Source organism: Chiloscyllium punctatum, chromosome 17, assembly GCF_047496795.1.
Source record: "Chiloscyllium punctatum isolate Juve2018m chromosome 17, sChiPun1.3, whole genome shotgun sequence".
In the NCBI taxonomy this organism is placed as follows: domain Eukaryota; kingdom Metazoa; phylum Chordata; class Chondrichthyes; order Orectolobiformes; family Hemiscylliidae; genus Chiloscyllium; species Chiloscyllium punctatum.
The window spans coordinates 73,673,852-73,693,187 of record NC_092755.1 but is presented as its reverse complement, the minus strand read 5'-3'; the positions used below and the strand labels follow the sequence as shown (position 1 = coordinate 73,693,187).

Sequence of the window (19,336 nt, the reverse complement as noted above, 5' to 3'; positions counted from 1 at the left end):
TGTATCCCAAAGTCTAAAACAATTGAAATGCAAATAAAATAGGAACAATTTTGTTTGGGTAGAGAACAGGTAGAAAAAGGTATGTTAAGAAATAACTTGCACTAAGACATTATAATAAAGTGCATCCAAACCCACAACTTCTACCACTTAGGACATGGCTAGCAGATGCAGGAGAGTACCATCGCCTGTAAGTTCCCCTCCAAACCGTATTCTGTACTAGCTTAGAACTACATGGCCACTGGGTCACAATCCAAGATTTCCCTCCCTAACAGCACAGAGTGTATCTACATCACACAGACTGCAGTGGTTCAGGAAGGCAGCTCACCATCATGTTCTCGAAGACAAATAAGGATGGGCAATGATTGCTGGCCCAGACAGTAACGCCCATGAATAAAAATAAACGTTGGCGTATTGGGAATTTTTAAGCAGATAGAGTATCTGAAACATCAGAATTAGCTTGGTCTAAAAGTACTATTTATTAACCACAAAGTAAACTTGTGCTTTCAGCAATGTACTTTCAGTTTAACTTTGGCACAGTGGTAGTACCTTTACCTTAAAGTTGGAAGGTCTTATGTCGTAATCCATGCTCGAAACTTGAGGTTATCATGTAGCCTGTGTAAACTAGCAACCATATTTCCCTATCCATAATTAAAAGGTATTGAGTTTACTCTGAAACAACCCAACAGTGTATTATGCTACATTTTAAAAAATAAAACCTGTTAAGTTGTAAATGTGAATGATGCTTTCTTTGGTTCCAATTTCAATGTGTGCCGTCTTTTGACTTTAAGTATATATGAACCTTAAGTTTCACTTTTCTCAGAATTTTACCTTCTACTTTTTCCTGAGTGTCCCACTATTTTCCTTCAACATTTTCTTCTTTCTCAGTTTTTCTCATTTCTTTTAATAGTTTCTATTATTTCTGGTTTTACTTTCAGTTCCTTTTTTGCCTGCTCTTTTTTTTTAAAATGACTTACTTCACGTCAGCGATTCAGTACTTGCCCAGAGGCCAAGCTTTGGAGTAGTCACTAATCCTTAAATGTCAGGAAAACTGAATGGAAAAATTAAAAATCACACAAACACCAGGTCATAGTCCAACAGGTTTATTTGGAAGCACTAGCTTTCGGAGCGCTGCTCCTTCATCAGGTGGTTGTAACCACCTGATGAAGGAGCAGCTCTCCAAAAGCTAGTGCTTCCAAATAAACCTGTTGGATTATAACCTAGTGTAGTGTGATTTTTAACTTTGTACACCCCAGCCCAACACCAGCATCTCCAAATCATGAATGGAAAAGGAGAGACCAGTTTTCAATAAAAAGTGGGAACAGCTAGGTAAGAGGGTTTTAACATCTCTACAACAGAATGGTTACAGTACAGAAAGTAATCATTTGGCTCTCTGAAGGAACAATCCAGCAAATCCCACTCCCCTTGCTACATACCCAGAAAATGTTTCCCCATCAAGTACCTCATCACTTATTATTAACATGTCTGATTCTCTTTTGAAAGTCTCAATTGAATTGGCCTCCACCATCCTTTCAGGCAGTGGTCATAATCACTCAGTGGTTTACAAAATATTTCCCCATGTTGCCTTTGATTTTTTTAACCAATCATTTTAAATCTGTGCCCTTTCATACTTATACCAATGGGGACTGTTTCCTTCCAACTATTATGTCTAGACCCCTCAATTTTGAACATTTCTATCAAATCTCCTTATTTATTATTGCTCCATCCAAATTCTCTATCTATTTGCCAGGTGTTTGGATCAAGAGGATCTTCCTTTTATTTAACATTCCTTTGTGTAACTTTAGATTTATGTTTATGGAAAACCTGGTTCCTATCTCATTGCCAAAGGTGCACTATCAGTGACTGCTCCACTGAACACTTTTTAGTAAATATAAGGGTGAGAGGGGAAAGATTTAAAAGGGATCTAAGGGGGATCTTTTTCCATGCAGAGAGTGGGGAGTGTATGGAACGAGCTGCCAGATGAAGTGGTGGAGGCTGGTACAATTACAGCATTTAAAAGGCATCTGAATGGGTACATGAATAAAAAGGGTTGAGGGGGATATGGGCCAAATGCTGGCAAATGGGACTAGATTAGGTTGGGATCTCTAGTCGGCATGGATGAATTGGACCGAAAGGTCTGTTTCCATGCTGTACATCTCTATGACTCTAATTGCTACTCCAAGTGAAAGGTCTGGAAATTTATGGTAAAACTGGCCATGTGCAAATTCTTTTGAAAACCCAAAGTTAGACTGAAAGATAAGAAAATGACAATATCAAACTTATTTGATTGCTAATGCATCCAAAACACTGGAGACTTGTACAGCTGAAGTCTGCTATTCAAACATATCACAAATACCTTTACTTTTCAATAATTTTTAAACACTCAAAGGTTGTGTTGTGAATTCAGTTTTCATCTGCCTCTCAAGTCTTATTTTGACTCCTAGTCTGTAAAATTAGCTGATGTAAACTATAGTGACAAAAATTATCTTGGCATCCTAAGATTTGAGGGAATTGTAAACAAAAAGCTAATTTTCGATAAAGATTATTCCTTCCTCTCTGTCCATCAGTACTTGTATGTTGACTTTCTTAATTACCTGGAATTATCTTGCCATTATCTCTCCGCCTATATATTCTGTGCCTGTGCACTTCCCTCCGCTTCACCTGACAAAGGAACTGTGCTCCAAAAGTTTGTGATTTCAAATAAACCTGGTGGACTGGTGTCATGTGACTTCTGACTTTGCCCACGCAAGTCCAACACTGGCACCTCCATGTCATGCCCTTCACAAGATGGCAGCCAACCTTCTTGACAGTTCACGTAGTGAAGAAATGATATTCAGGAGAGAGTTCTATGATCCCGTGATGATGAAGGAAAGGCAACATATGTTTAACTCAGGAGGGCAATTTGAAGGTTGTGATGTTCTAATGCACTCAGTCTCTGAAAGTATTCAGATGTAGTTGTTGATTAAGGACAGGATCTGGCTATTTAGTGATTCCTCTGCATTCAAACTGCTTTCCATGATATGGCTCAAACATAAATAAGAACCTGCACAGCTCATTAACAAGGTAACACCTTGAATGTCGGAGAGAAAGTGGCCAAGAGAAATTGTACCGAGTGTGGGGTCCTAGAAAAGCACAGCGGGTCAGGCAGCATCTGAGGAGCAGGAGAACTGACGTTTCGGGCTTAAGCCCTGAGTCAATTCTCCTGCTCTTCAGATGCTGCCTGACCTGCTGTGCTTTTCCAGCACCACACTCTCGACACTGATCTCCAGAATCTGCAATCCTCACTTTCTTCAAGAGAAATAGAACAAATGCCAAATGTCACAATTTCAAGATAATCAGCAAGTGAGCTCGGAGTGAGATGAGGAGAAATGTCTTTACTCGGAGAGTTGTTAGGATTTGGAATATGCTGCCTGAGAGAATGGTGAAGATGGGTTCCATAAGAAGTTTCAAAAGAGAGCTGGCTATATATTTGAAAGTAAAGAAGTTAGAGCATTAGAGAAATAGGACTGGTGAATTGGATGGTGAGTGGGACTAGTTGGGTACCTGTTTCAGAAACCTGTATAGATATGATGGATTAAATGGCCTCTTGTTTTGTAAAGTTTTATGATTCTAAATTTACAGTTTGAACATTCATTTCTTTAGTAATAATGGTTTTTTGTGTTGTTTTAAGGTACTAAATGCAGGCAGAACTTGATAATTAGATCTATCTCATTTGCTCAGTTTAAGATCATTTCAATTTATTAAAAAAAGACAACGTCCCTTTTTGAAGAATTAGTTTGGAAAGCAGCAAAGGCATGGGCTTTAGTTTGACCCTCCATTTCAATCATACTGACATAATTCAGACACTCTACCTCGTTATATGTGATTGGTTCTTGCTGGGCAGCTCTCAATCTTCTCAAACGTTCTTTGTCCATTCGCAGGTCTGTTTTGCAACCGATCAGGAATATAGGCACCCCCTTGCAAAAGTGACTTACTTCTGGAACCCACTATCATTATTGAGGAAATACAAGAAAGAAAATATGTACACCTTAACATCATTTTTGGACATGTGCAGCATTTTGTATTTCTTCAGAATTGTTTCACAACATCACTGCAAAACATGGATGAGTTACTTGTGCTTCAGGCGCTTTTATTTATTCTTTTGATAAGAACCAACAGCCCAGTATTTCCTGCCAAAATAACAATGCTCACCATGATTAATTTGTAAATAGAAACTTGTGGAAATGAAAGAATACTCCATAAATTCTGATTCACCACAATTTGTGACAACTTGCCATTAGCTTATGAAAACGGCAACACACCCTCATCCTTTGAGAGTTTCATAAAAAAAAAGCTGCACTTGCACATTAATTATGAAGTCAACTCACAACAGGAAGTTAGTGTGGAGGAGGTAGGCCAAAAATGTTTCCAGAAATGAGGGAGTTTATCTACAAACTTAGATTGGAGAAACTGGGCTGTTTACCATGCAGCAAAGAAAGCTGAATGGAAATCTGAAAAAGGGGTACAAGATTTAGACAAGATAGATTTCTCAAACACCTGAAGGTATCAGGACTCGGTGACACAGACTTCAGGTTTTGGGTAAGATACAAGATTCTTCTAGCAAGGAAGAATTTAATACTCGGTGAGAGAATGTTGTCTATGAAGGTCAGAGACTAACAATTTCAAAAGGAAATTAGTTGGGCAATTTAGGGAAATAAACTGTACTGGAGTTTGGAATTTACTATATTTCTGCTGTTCATGACTGGGAGTGCAACCTTCAGAAAATTCTATAAAATCAGGCTTTGCAGTGCTGCAGCACAGAGGTATAATGCACTGCATTACATAAATTCAGAGGCAGCTTTACACCTAAAATATTTCTCCTAATTCTGCCATTGACATTAACAGCAAATGTTGAGTCCAGGTGAGGCACATCCCCACAACATCCCCCTCACATATGGATGGAAAGTGCTATTGGCAGACAGAGAAATGATTCCCCCCACCAAGCTTTATACTTAGGGTTATCAAAGATTACAAAGGGCCAATGGATCGAGGAATGGCAAATGGCATTTAATTTAGATAAATGTGAAGTGTTGCATTCTTTTAAGACCAACAAGGGCAGGACTTACAAAATAGATGGCATGGCCCTGGGGACGGTTGTAGAACAGAGACACCTAGGGTTTCATGTTCATAGTTTCTTGCATCACAGGTAGATAGAACAGTAAAGGCAGCATTTGGCACACTTGCCTTCATTGCTCAAACCATTGAATTTAGGAGCTGGGACGTCATGTTGCAGTTGAACAGGATGTTGGTGATGCCACTTCCTAGATCTAGGGTTAGGAGTTTAAAACTAGAGAGAATAATTTTAAGGCGAGGGGAGAAAGATTTAAAAGGGACCTGAGGAGTAACCTTTTTCCACACAGAGGGTGGTTCGTATATAGAATGAGCTGCCAGAGAAAGTGGTAGATGCAGATAGAGTTACAATATTTAAAATTCATTTGGACAGGTACACGAATAGGAAAGATTTGGAAGGATATGGGCCAAATGCAGGGAAAAATGGGACTAGTTTAATTTGGGAAACTTGGTCAGCAAGGATAGGTTGGACTGAAGGGTCTGTTTCCATGCTGTCCGACTCTATGATATTCTGTGTTGGGCTACCAGGAAGGGAGTGAAAGAAATTTAAAAGTTATTCATCCAGCAAAAGGTGATTACAGTCAATTAATTGCAGAGATATGGTAAAGCAAGTGAACAGTAACTACCAGGATTTTGCTTCTGATGAAAATAGAAAACATGATTTGCTTCCTCACCTTAATACGGACATTCTCAAAACTTGTGGGGTTTGTGACATCATAACAGATTAAGAAGATGTGTGTATCTTGGTAGGAGAGAGGGCGGAGCCTGTCATAATCCTCTTGACCTAAATAAAACAGCAAAGTTATCACCACAAAATAATGCATGTTAGTTTGAAGTTAGTTTACTTGAAACCATTTATTCAGTTAATAATGGCTTGTCCGTGCAAGATGTTTCAAACATAGGAGCACCGTGACAAAAATAAATGCAAAGAAACCTACTGTTGGGATAATGCTGCCATTATTGCAGACAATCCCCCTCCACCATAATCAACTGATTTTTGTTTCTTGAGTGTGTGTGTGTGGTAGCAATTGTCGTGAAACTATAAATATACACCTCTACCAGTAATCAGGGAATAGAAACCCAGACTGATTTCCATTAGCCAAAGAATATGAAGTAGCAAGACTTTCTTCTTAGCTAAAATCAGCAAAGTCAGTACAAATCAAAGATCAAGGACATGATTTTCCACATAAAAGCAATGTACTGCAGATTGCTTGAAATCAAATAAAAATAGAAAGTGCAGGAGAAACAAAAGTGGTTTGACAGCATCTGTTTCTCTCTCCACTGATACTACCTGACTAGCTGAGTTTCTCTAGCACTTTATGTTTTTATTCCACAATCCCCCAGCTCTCTGGAGCTTGAAACTAGCTTTATAGTCTATCAGCTGAACCTCTTTCCATCTAAACACTACAGGGTGGCATTGGTGGCACAGTGGTTGGCACTGCTGCTTCATAGTACCAGGGACCCAGATTCAATTCCAGCCCTGGGGACCGGTGTGGAGTTAACACATTCTCAGTATCTGCATGGGTTTCCTGGAAATGCTCTGGTTTCCTCCCACAGTCCAAAGATGTGCAGGTTGTGTGGACTGGCCATGCTAAATTGCCCATAGTGTCCAGGATGTGCAAGCTAGGTGGGTTAGTCCAAGTGGGATGCTCTTTGGAAGGCTGGTGTGGACTCAATGGGCCAAATGGCCTGCTTCCACACTTGAAGTATCATGAACAGAAATAAGCTATTCAGCTGATCAAGCCCAACCTGCCATTTAATACAATCATGGTTGGAGACAAAAAAAACTGCAGATACTGGAATCCAAAGTAGACAGGCAGGAAGATGGAAGAAACACATTAGGCCTGGCAGAATCAGGAGGTGGAGAAGTTGACTTTTTGGTGTTCCACCCAAAACATTAACCTCTCCGCCTCCTGATACTGTCTGATTTGCTGTGCTCTTCCAGCCTCCTGCCTGTCTACATTTAATACAATCATGGCTGACAGAACACTTCAATGCCTTTTACTCATACCAACCCCATGGCACTGCATTCCACTGGTAATCAGGAATCTATCAATCTCTAACTCAGGTATACACAAAGTTTGGGCTCCAAAGGTTCACAACTCTGAGTAAAAAAACAAATTCTCATCTTGGTCCTAAGTGCCATCACCCTTATTTTTAAATTGTGTCTCCTGGTCTTGCTGAATTTTGAAACCACAACATAAAACCAATATCGAGGGGTTTGGGGTGGTGGGGGGAAAGAGGAGGAAAGAGAGAAAGAAAAGAGATCATTTTAACCTACTACATGACATTCTATATGTATTAATGTCCTATTTTAACATTTACCAAAACAGGCTTTAATGCTGTTCATGACAAAAGATACACCATTCTATATAATGCAGAATGCAATATCTTGTGATTGCAAGATTGTACAATAGCAGATTAGACTGTAAGCTCTCTCTTTATATGTAAAAAGCATGGTTCTCAAGGTTATTCATTTTCAATGGAGATTTCCCATATTGTTTTGAAGTATGGAGACACGTACGCCCTCTAACAAGGAGACCAGCCTAAGTGCCTGCCAATCAGCACTCTTGGAGCGTGGGTAAGTTTCTCAGCCTGTTGCAGGCCTTGACATTGGAAACACAGGTTAAAGGAGAACAACCAGTGATGTAGAGGTGTCATTTTTATCCTCTTATCAGGCATGGGAATTCCAGGGAGCAGGAAATCAGTGGAGTTGGGTATAAGAGCCAATTCCACCATTCCCCCAACCTGGCCAGCCAATAACCATAGTTTCCATTGGGAAAGCAGGTAATAGGGGAGGTTTCATATTGAGGTGTTGATACCGCAATTAATTGATCTCTAAGGGCCTTAATCATTAGCAGGTCATGACGTTGCCCGTGGACATTCTTGCTCAGGCATAATTGCTGAGGTGGTGAGGAGGATGGCAGTCTCACTTCAGGGCCAACCCACCTAATTATTTTCCTTCACACCACCTCCAGGGAGGGAAATGTCATGCCCTCTGACTGGGTCAAAAGAGTATCATTAAAGATGTAAACATAACTACTGGCAAGACATGTCAGAGTGTCGACATGGATATTACCATTACTCGTTGAGATACTACCCACCATGTGCGCTGCGGGTACTCATGTGACTTGGCCAACATTGCATATCTCATATAGTGCAGGGAAGGATGCCCCAAGGCACAGTACATTGGCAAGACCAAGCAGATACTACGACAACAGATGAATGGATACTGTGCAACAATTGCCTGAGAGGGATCTTCCCTTTCAGTTGGGAAACACTTCAGCAGTCAAGGACAATCAGCTTTAGGATCTTCAGGTGATCACCCTCCAAGGCAGACTTCAGGATAAGCAACAATGCAAAGTGGCCAAGCAGAGGCTGATAGGCAAGTTCGGTATCCATGAAGATGGCCTCAACCGGGTCCTTGGGTTCATGTCACACTTTAGGAGACCCTACTACACTGTACACTTTCTCACACATACACCCCACTGGAGAGGCGCACGCACACACACACATTCTCTCTCTCTCTCCCTCACATGCACACAAGTCAATGAGGTGAATTTGTATTTGCAGAATTCTACTTGCACACACATTCTATTTTGTTCAAAAAGCACACAATCCACAGGCTTGTGGATCCATGTAACATTTTATAAGTTTCTACTTTGGAAATAGAACCAGTCTGACTCAAGATTGAAATACAGACAGACTTTAACCTCGCACCTTTAATACATTGTCTGAGCTGAGATGTCAACTTTCTTTTTAATAAAACCTTAAGTTATCTCAAGAATGTGATTTGAAAGTAGTTCTGGAGTTTACATATTAATGAACCGAAACCGACAACCCATCTAAAAGATGAAAGACTTAATAGCAATCTGGATTTGTTCAATATATCATATCAGTCGCATGACACTGTGATCTTTTACTATAAATTCTGTGTCTTATGATCCTGCTTCACAGCTACCTGATGAAGGAGCAGTGCTCCGAAAGCGAGTGCTTCCAAATAAACTTGTTGGACTATAACCTGGTGTTGTGTGGTTTTTAACAAATATAAACAAAGTGCACCACCTCAAACATTATTTGTGTTTTTAGTGAAGAAAATATTGCTTCAGAGACATGATAAAAATGCACAATGGGCAGAAAGTCTATGATACTCACTTATTTTGATTAATTCAAGTTTTAATTGCTTTTCAGAAAACAAAATAATTGGAAGACATTAATAGACATATACTACTTACAAAATATGGGTCCATTTAATGTGAGTCTCGAAAATTATAGTCCAGGACAAGGTTAATAGATCAAGAAGATATTTATACTTGGTACAAAGCCCAAAACTAGGGTCACAATAACAATGTAGTCACTAATAATTCTAATAAGGTATTCAGTAAAAAGTTCTTTACCCTAATAGCAATTAGAGTGTGGAATATAGAGTAGTTGTAACAAATACTATAGATACAGTTAAAGGCAATAAAGAAAGGACATGTGAGTGAAAGAGCTCAAAGGAAATGGTGATAAAGTTAGATGAATTGGGGCAAGATAAAGGTAAACAATGATATAATCTGATTGGGCTGAATGGCCTATTTCAGTGTTGTGAACTCTAGGTAACCAAAGTATATACAAGTAGGTTTGAAAGGAGATAAGGAGGAAAGAAAGAAATTCTAATAATGAACAATAAGCAACTTCTATCAAAAGCAAAAATGTAGCATGCTGAAACAATATACCTACAGAATTACTTTAAGGTTAAGCAACAAATATTTTTGAAATGCAAACAAAAGACAATCTTCAGAGGAAATGAATTCTCTTGCAGAGACAGGAAGAGGTGTGAAAAAACCTATTCATCTGTCTCTCTGCAAAAAATGCTAACCACATCCCTTTCCTCACATCATTTCAGTGAACTGAGTGAAGAATACATTGTGGATAAACAGATCTGTCACCATTTCAGATTTTTTGAGACCATTTCAACAGTGCTGCAACTGCAGTTCCTTTAAGTGTACCTTCTCCTTTATAGTCTAAAGTGGTAATTTTTTTTCACTTATGTTAGCAGAATTGTGTACATGATGCTGACAGTTATTCTGCAATGATAGCACTATTAGGCATAGGTGGAGAAGTAGGCCATCCAGCTGATTGAGTTTGCTTCACTTTTGGCATTATGTCTGACCTAATCATCTTCAATTCCACTTCCCTGTATTTCTCCCATAACCTTAATTCCCTTACTAATGAAAAAAATTATTCTTTCTCAACCTTGAAAATATCTAATGACTCAGCCTTAATAGCCCACTGCAGTAAAAGAACTGATTCACCAGCCTCAAAAAAAATTCCTCTTTATCAGTCTTAAATGGCTGAATCATTATTCTGAAAATATGACTTCCTAAACACTCCCACATAAATCAAACAACCTTCTCTGGATCTACCCCTTAAAAGGTGTCCTCTCATTCTCCTAAATGCTAACAAGGACAGGCCTAACCTTCTCAACCTTTCTTCAAACAAAATGGCTCCATACTTCATGAAGTTTCTCTGGACTGTCTCCAATGCCAGTGTATCTTTCCTTAGATAAACTGTTCACAGTGCTCCTGCTTTTGTCTGACCAGTGGCTTTTTAGCCAAACTTCCCAACTATTATATTTCATTCTGCTTAAAATAAAGGCCTTACCTTGAAGACCCGATCTTGAAGAAAGAAGCTTTGACGCTCAAAGGTAGAAGGCAGAGGGTGGTGATGTAGGGTTGTTTTTCAGACTGGAGGCCTGTGACCAGTGGAGTGCCACAAGGATCGGTGCTGGGCCCTCTACTTTTTGTCATTTACATAAGTGATTTGGATGCGAGCATAAGAGGTACAGTTAGTAAGTTTGCAGATGACACCAAAATTGGAGGTGTTCTGGACAGCAAAGAGGGTTACCTCAGATTACAACAGGATCTGGACCAGATGGGCCAATGAGCTGAGAAGTGGCAGATGGAGTTTAATTCAGATAAATGCGAAGTGCTGCATTTTGGGAAAACAAATCTTAGCAGGACTTATACACTTAACGGTAAGATCCTAGGGAGTGTTGCTGAACAAAGAGACCTTGGAGTGCAGGTTCATAGCTCCTTGAAAGTGGAGTTGCAGGTAGATAAGATAGCGAAGGCGGCGTTTGGTATGCTTTCCTTTATTGGTCAGAGTATTGAGTACAGGAGTTGGGAGGTCATGTTGCAGCTGTGCAGGACATTGGTTAGGCCACTGTTGGAATATTGCATGCAATTCTGGTCTCCTTCCTATCGGAAAGATGTTGTGAAACTTGAAAGGGTTCAGAAAAGATTTACAAGGATGTTGCCAGGGTTGGAGGATCTGAGCTACAGGGTGGGGCCGTTTTCCCTGGAGCGTCGGAGGCTAACAGGTGACCTTATATAGGTTTACTAAATTATGAGGGACATGGATAGGATAAATAGACAAAGTCTTTTCCCTGAGGTCAGGGAGTCCAGAACTAGAGGGCATAGGTTTAGGGTGAGAAGGGAAAGATATAAAACAGACCTAAGTGGCAGCTTTTTCACGCAGAAGGTGGTACGTGTATGGAATGAGCTGCCAGAGGAAGTGGTGGAGGCTGGTACAATTGCAACATTTAAGAGGCATTTGGATGGGTATCTGAATAGGAAGGGTTTGGAGGGATATGGGCCGGGTGCTGGCAGGTGGGACTAGATTGGGTTGGGATATCTGGTCGGCATGGATGGGTTGGACCAAAGGGTCTGTTTCCGTGCTGTACATCTCTATGACTCTATGACCTATCCCAACTTCAGATTTGCCAAAAACCTAAAGACTGTTATTATGGAACGCAATGCAGCAGCTTTTTGTGCCTGACAAGTTCCCAGGAAAATTAAATGCACAATTGAGTCTCCTTTCCTAATGTTATTAGTTGAGGCATGAATTCTGAGCCCAACACCAGGAAAACTTCCTGCTCTTCTCCAAATGTCTGAACAACCGGGAGGAATCTCATTTTGTCCCCTTGTGCTCGTGTATCCAGGAGAAAAATAAATCATTGGGTTCATTCAAAAGTCATCACTCTGATAATATAGCACTTATCAGTGCCACACTAAATTTTCCTTCCAGTTTCTTCAAATCCTATGAAGTGATTTGAAATCTTCTGAATCAGGTGATAGGGCTTCCAAATGAGCCAGGCCATAGCACAGTTTCTTTCTAGATTTAATACCTCAGAGTTTGGTGGTGCATCTGATTCACTGATATCCTTTAGGGAAGGAAATCTGCCATTCTTATCTGGTCTGTCCTACATGTGACTCTAGACCCAAAACAAGGTGGGCCAACGGTAATGGCAGCAGACTTTTCAAGATGGCAGGGCCGGCAAGGCAATATCTCAGAGGAGGGCAGCCGCAGTGGGTCCCTCGGTGAGGCTGCAGTGGCGGCGGTCTGGTCTGGCAGCGAAGTCAGGGATTGCCTGTTGCATTAGACCCAGAATGGGGACTCCTGCTGTTAGTGAGGTGGTGGCTGTAGCAGAGGGATCATGGTCTGCCCTGGGCCCGGCAGCAAGGGAGCCAGGAACTCACGGTTGCTATATCAGTGTAGCTTCAGCATGGGAGAAGAAAGTGAGGACTGCAGATGCTGGAGATCAGAGCTGAAAAATGTGTTGCTGGAAAAGCGCAGCAGGTCAGGCAGCATCAAAGGAGCAGGAGAATCGACATTTCGGGCATGAGCCCTTCTTCAGGAACTTATTCATTCCTGAAGAAAGGCTCATGCCCGAAACGTCGATTCTCCTGCTCCTTGGATGCTGCCTGACCTGCTGCGCTTTTCTAGCAACACATTTTCAGCTTCAGCATGAGACCCGGCATCAGTGAGATGGGCCTAGTGCCCAAAGAGTGGCGATTCCTGCATTGGTGGGTCTGGCGCAGGTGGCAACGAGGTGGTGCAGGAAGAGTAGCAGCGCAGGGCTCAGGACCCTTTTTCAGTTATATCTTTTAACCTTTTTATTCTTAAACCATTCAAAATATTGCCAGATTGCGGCAACTGTTGAAGCTTTTCACTGAATTTTGATGTTTTTTTTCCCACTGTAAAGTGCAAGTTACAACAAATCATTCAGCATTGACTCTTCACTCCCCTCTGCGATTATCCCAGTAAACCACTTAGCTCAAGGACACTAGGGAAGAGGAATAAATGCTGGTCTTGTTAATGACATCCACTCCCATGAAAGAATAAAAAATCTCACCCTTCAAAATAATGGATATCAAACAGTTCAGATTTTATTAGCTAAACAATAATCACTATTTATGAACTTGTATTTAAAAGGTGACACCTAACATCAAAATCACTTATTCCAGATTTTAAAATTTATGCACAATGGGTCCCTGTAATAGGTTAATTAGCAATTGGAAGAAATATTTATATCTTCTGATCGATTATTAAGAGACATTCTATTTTGTGAATGGCAGGTTCAGCTCTTTCTTGTCATGCACCTGGTCCAGCTAACTATTACTGTATTATAATGTATTATCATTTTAGCATCTTTCAACTGATCAAATATTAGAATTTCAGAAATGACGTCAGCCCTTCTGCATATTTCAACAAGGGGACTGAATCTAGCAGTTCGTTGGGTGTTAAACCATATCAGTCAGGGTCTTCTGTGATCATCAGTTTAGGACATCACACGTCGATGGTTTCTGAAAAGTTAACAATACCCTTGAATTTGGCCAAACACAATGGACAGGTTATATTCTGTACAATTACCAAACAGTATGACAGTGGGAGATGCAGTCACAATTTGCTATCAGAGAATCACTTACATCTTAGTACATTCACCAACACGTTATTCACCAAGTTAAGTTCTAACTAAATAAAACAAGCAATTTAAACTTTGAGAAAATTTGACATCCTTTACTGATTGTTTTGTTATTATCAAGTCCTAAAGTTCTGGGGACTTTCCAGAGTACTCTTGCAGCGCACTACTTAGAGCTTTCTACCGTCAGTGCTGAAAGGAAATCAACGTGGATCAATGTTTACAAAATCACAAAATAAAAGGAAACAACGACTTTACAAGAAAGAGTCATGGCCTGTACCAAGTTGAAGAGAGCAACCAGAGTAGACATAACAATATTGCTGCACTATGTGATAGTTGAAAACATTCAGGCACAAATACGTCCTCAAATATATAAAAACACAAAGCCTGTTCCATTTGAAAAAAACGGTCAGTCTTCTGTTTATGGACTGTAAAAATGAGATATGAAAAAGTGAAATTTGAAGGATAAGTTTTTAGAGGGAAAGCACTATTGAACAATAGCTTACTTGGTAAAGACAATGTTATAACTCACCCATCCAGACAATGCAGCACTGGCTTTATTTCTAGTCTCTGCCGATTTAGCTAATTCTAATGGAGGCAAAGGCAGTAGCCTTCATCCTTGAGAGTTAGAGGGGGAAATATATCTCTTGTGTTTCTGTTCCTGATTACTTTCCAATACCTCCTGCTGGAATGCGTGTGCAGATGTCAGCTAAGGACAGAAACTCATGCTATTCATGCTGGAATAGTCTGCAACCTGGGATATCCAGCCTCATATTTATAGAACAGTTAGCTGGACCAGGTGTAGGAGAGTGACTGCTCCTCAAGAAATTGTACCCAGACCTTTACAGAGAGGTAGAGCAATTTACCTTCTCCCAGATTTCCAAAAGTAATTTATACAACTATCCCCACATCTGCACCAACACCAGATAAATAGCTGGAAATCTCACAGCACAGGACCTTGAGTGCAGCAAGAAAAAAAATTGGGAGAATTGCAGCGACAGGCCCGTGATTTTTCAATGTACACAGTACATGTGACCATGTGCTGCATTATCTTCCTAAGTTTTCTTTGCATATCATTCTAATATCTGAGCATTAATGCCTCAGTAGATTCTACACTGTACCTATCCTCTGTTAGTCCTTGAAAGACAACTTTTCTTCTTGGACTATAAACAAAAACAAAGAGAAAAAGGATACTACTGTAAACCAAGGAAGCTGTGTAAAAAGGTGTTTACAGTTTTAAAAAGAATTTCTGGAATGCGTGGAGAATTGTATGTACAATATTGCCTTATTCCAGCAATGGGGAGAATGTTAGGTGGGACGTGCACGTGTGTTCAGGCAGTTCTGCTCAGAGTCAGTTTTTGTTTTAACTGTTTTTGCTGATTAATCTGGAGAGGTCAGCATAGTACCAAATTCTTGAATCATTCCTTGTCATGTTCATGTGCAAACAAAATGCATCTATATCTCCTTCTCTCCTCCTTCTGTGAAAAAGTAACATAAAATCTCATGGTAGCTGTATGCACTCACTGCTTTCCTGTAAATGGCACTCTCTGCAAATTCCTTTGTGAAAGGGAAAAAAAAACTCACCCGAACTACTGATAGGACAAATTCTTAGCCAGTGAATGAAAGACTGAGAAACAGCTTTCCCATAACCTCATGGCTTCATCAAAGAGTTGAAAGGAACCGAAAGGAAATAATTCAAAGTTTGCGATTTGAATTAGTGAGTGAATTGTGCATCTTTGAATCTTTTGCCCTTCCTCACCTATAAATACTTCAGTTTTGTCTTGTCTTTGTGTGGCTGTTTATACATGAATTGGAATCTTTAAAGTTTAAATTATGGAGTTATAAGTTAGCAATTCATGTTTCTTTCTGCAGTTGGTTAAAAACAATTTGATTACAATAAACAATTATGTTCTTGTTTATGGAAACATCTGGTTGGCATTTTTTAAAACCTGAATTAGAGAGTTAGGTAAAATTGGGCAGTCTACTACAGGAATAGTGTCAGAATACTGAAGCATAGCAAATATTGTCCCTTTGTTCAAGAAGGGGAGTAGAGACAATTCTGGAAATGATAGACCAGTAAGCCTTACTTCAGTTGTGGTTAAAGTGTTGGAAAGGAATAGAAGAGATAGGATGTATAATCGTCTTGAAAGGAATAATTTCATTAGGGATAATCAACATGGTTTTGTGAAGGGTAGGTCATGTCTCACAAACCTTACTGAGGTCTTTGAGAAGGTGACCAAACAGGTGGATGAGGGTAAAGCGGCTGATGTGGTGTATATGGATATCAGTAAAACATTTGATAAGGTTCCCACGGTAGACTTGCAGAAAATACAGAGGCATGGGCTTGAGGGTGATTTAGTGGTTTGGATCAAAAATTGGCTAGCTGAAAGAAGACAGAGGGTGGTGTTGGAAATATTCATCTTGGAGCTCAGTTACTAGTGGTGTACTGCAAGGATATGTTTTGGGTCCATTGCTGTTGGTCATTTTTATGACAAATGACCTGGATGAGGGCGTAGAAGGATGGGTTAATAAATTTGCAGATGACACTGAGGTAGGTGGAGTTGTAGACAGTGCAGATGGATGTTACAGGTTACAGAGGAACATAGATAAGCTGCAGAGCTGGGCTGAGAGGTGGCAAATGGAGTTTAATGCAAAAAAAAGTGTGAAGTGAATCACTTTGGAAGGAGTAACAGGAATACAGAATACTGGGCTAAATGGTAAGATTCTTGTTCATGTGGTTGAGCAGAGAGATCTCAGTGTCCATGTGTATTAATCCCTGAAAGTTGCCACCTAAATTGATAGGGTTTTTAAGAAGCTTTTATTGGTAGAGGGATTGAGTTTCAGAGCTGTGAGGTCATATTGCAGTTGTACAAAACACTGGTGTGGCCGCACTTGGAGTACGGCATATAGTTCTGGTCACCGCATTACAGGAAGGATGTGGAATCATTGGAAAGAATGCAGAGAAGGTTTACCAGGATGTTGCCTGGTATGGAGGAAAGGCTGAGGAACTTGGGACGATTTTCATTAGAGAGAAAAAGGTTGAGAGGTGACTTAATAGAGACATACAAGATAATCAGAAGATTAGATAGGTGCACAGTGAGAGCCTTTTTCCTCGGATGGCGATGGCTAGCACAAGGGGACATAGTTTTAAATTGAGGGGTGATAGATATAGGACAGATGTCAGAGGTAGGTTCTTTACTCAGGACAGTAGTAAGGGTGTGGAATGCCCTGCCTGCAACAGCAGTAGATTCGCCAACTTTAAGGGCATTTATATGGCCATTGTATAAACATATGGATGATAATGGAATAGTGTAGATTAGAAGGGCTTCAAATTGGTTTCACAGGTCAACACAACATCGAGGGTTGAAGGGCCTGTACTATGCTATAATGTTCTATGTCATAGTTTAATCAAATTTTCATATTTGTAATGACTCAGAATAGTGAGGCTTGATTTCCCGTGCACTAACTCAGTAATCACTGAAACACTGGTTACTACTTATCTGTTTCAGTTTATGATGCTAATCATAGTATCGCAACAAGGCCTTAGGAATTTGGTTTTGTGCTATCAAGGTGGAATTTTAAGGGTGTGTTGATGTGTTCTGAACTTTTGGTACCACTTCCTGCAGCACAAAAATAACCAGTTTATCTGCTGCAATATGAACTTCTGTAATGTGATTCTTCAGGATTTTTTTGGTTGTACATCACACACAAAAAGAATGAAAAGGATGATATCATTGTCTCACTGAAAATTTTGCATTCTTCTTCTAAGGCCGTCAGAAGAGAGATCTTGTTTCAGCACCAGCACCAATCATGCATTATAAAATGATTGTGTTCTGATTGTAGACAGCAACTGTTACAGCTGTAAAGAAAGCCAATTCGGTATAGGTGCAGATGAAGAATTTGTGGACTGTAATGGTTAGCACACAATTAGATTACTATGGGTGAAACTGATTGGTGCGTTCTCAAAAGGCATTCTAAAGCCATGGAGGATGCACAAGAGCCATAATACCAGGGATTACAAATATTAGTTAAATGGAGGGGTTACAGATTTTGGAAATATTCCCATGAGACCAGAGACAGCTAAGAAAATTTAATACATTTAAAATCAAAGAAGAGTGCTTTGATAAATCAGACCACCTCCTTAATCTGGGGAGTCAGTCACAAAGCTGTCAATTTAAAATTGTGACTAAAATATATTTTATGCAGTTTTTTTAATAGAATGGTTCTGTTAATGGAAAAATGAAGCATGCAGAAATACAGACTATGAGGAATGCAGGGTAATGAGAACAATTGTGGATTGTTCCAGCATAAGAGTTGGTACTGATACAATAGGCCACATGGTCACATTCCAACTGGAAGTTATAAGCAGCAGTACAATTTGTCTTTTGCTAAACAAGATACAATGCCCCAGGCCAGCTTACAAACCTAGCTCACTTCATCTGAGAAAGAACCTACTACTAACCTTGCCTGCAAGGTTCACTTATGCCCTAGATAAAATTCAGCACATTCACTCAACAATGAGGAAACTTAGAGTCCTGTAATTTAGTTGTTAATGGGAAGGAAGCTGTGGGTTAGCAGTCTGAGCTTACAGTATTTTTAACTATGTCATATTCTTGATTGTTTGTGTAACATGTTTCACATGTTTCTGAACAAGAGAAACATTTCTGCACAATGAATGCACGTAAAATACTTACTACACGACATAGAGTCATAGAGATGTACAGCATGGAAACAGACCCCTCGGTCCAACCCGTCCATGCCAACCAGATATCCCAACCCAATCTAATCCCACCTGCCAGCACCCGGCCCATATCCCTCCAAACCCTTCCTATTCATACACCCATCCAAATGCCTTTTAAGTGTTGCAATTGTACCAGCCTCCACCACTTCCTCTGGCAGCTCATTCCATACACGTACCACCCTCTGCATGAAAAAGTTGCCCCTTAGGCCTCTTTTATATCTTTCCCCTCTCACCCTAAACCTATGCCCTCTAGTCCTGGACTCCCCGACCCCAGGGAAAAGACTTTGTCTATTTACCCTATCCGTGCCCCTCGTAATTTTGTAAACTTCTATAAGGTCACCACTCAGCCTCCCATGCTCCAGGGAAAACAGCCCCAGCCTGTTCAGCCTCTCCCTATAGCTCAAATCCTCCAACCCTGGCAACATCCCTGTAAATCTTTTCTGAACCCTTTCAAATCTCACAACATCTTTCCAATAGGAAGGAGACCAGAATTACACGCAATATTCCAACAGTGGCCTAACCAATGTCCTGCACAGCCGCAGCATGACCTCCCAACTCCTGTACTCAATATTCTGACCAATAAAGGAAAGCATACCAAACGTCTTCTTCACTATCCTATCTACCTGCGACTCCACTTTCAAGGAGCTATGAACCTACACTCTAAGGTCTCTTTGCTCAGCAACACTCCCTAGGACCTTACCATTAAGTATATAAGTCCTGCTAAGATTTGCTTTCCCAAAATG

The 19,336-nt window shown here is 40.3% G+C and overlaps 1 protein-coding gene across 1 annotated transcript in view; it reads right to left on the bottom strand.

The window, feature by feature from the left end:
• rhof (ras homolog family member F) overlaps window positions 1–19,336 on the bottom strand; it is a 40,340-nt gene that overhangs the window by 4,124 nt on the left and 16,880 nt on the right. Inside the window, exons 3-4 of the mRNA XM_072587454.1 lie at window positions 5,781–5,890; window positions 3,849–3,983 (exon numbers count right to left, since the gene is read on the bottom strand). Coding sequence (XP_072443555.1) covers window positions 3,849–3,983; window positions 5,781–5,890 — 245 coding nt within the window. The remainder of the gene's footprint in view (window positions 1–3,848; window positions 3,984–5,780; window positions 5,891–19,336) is intronic.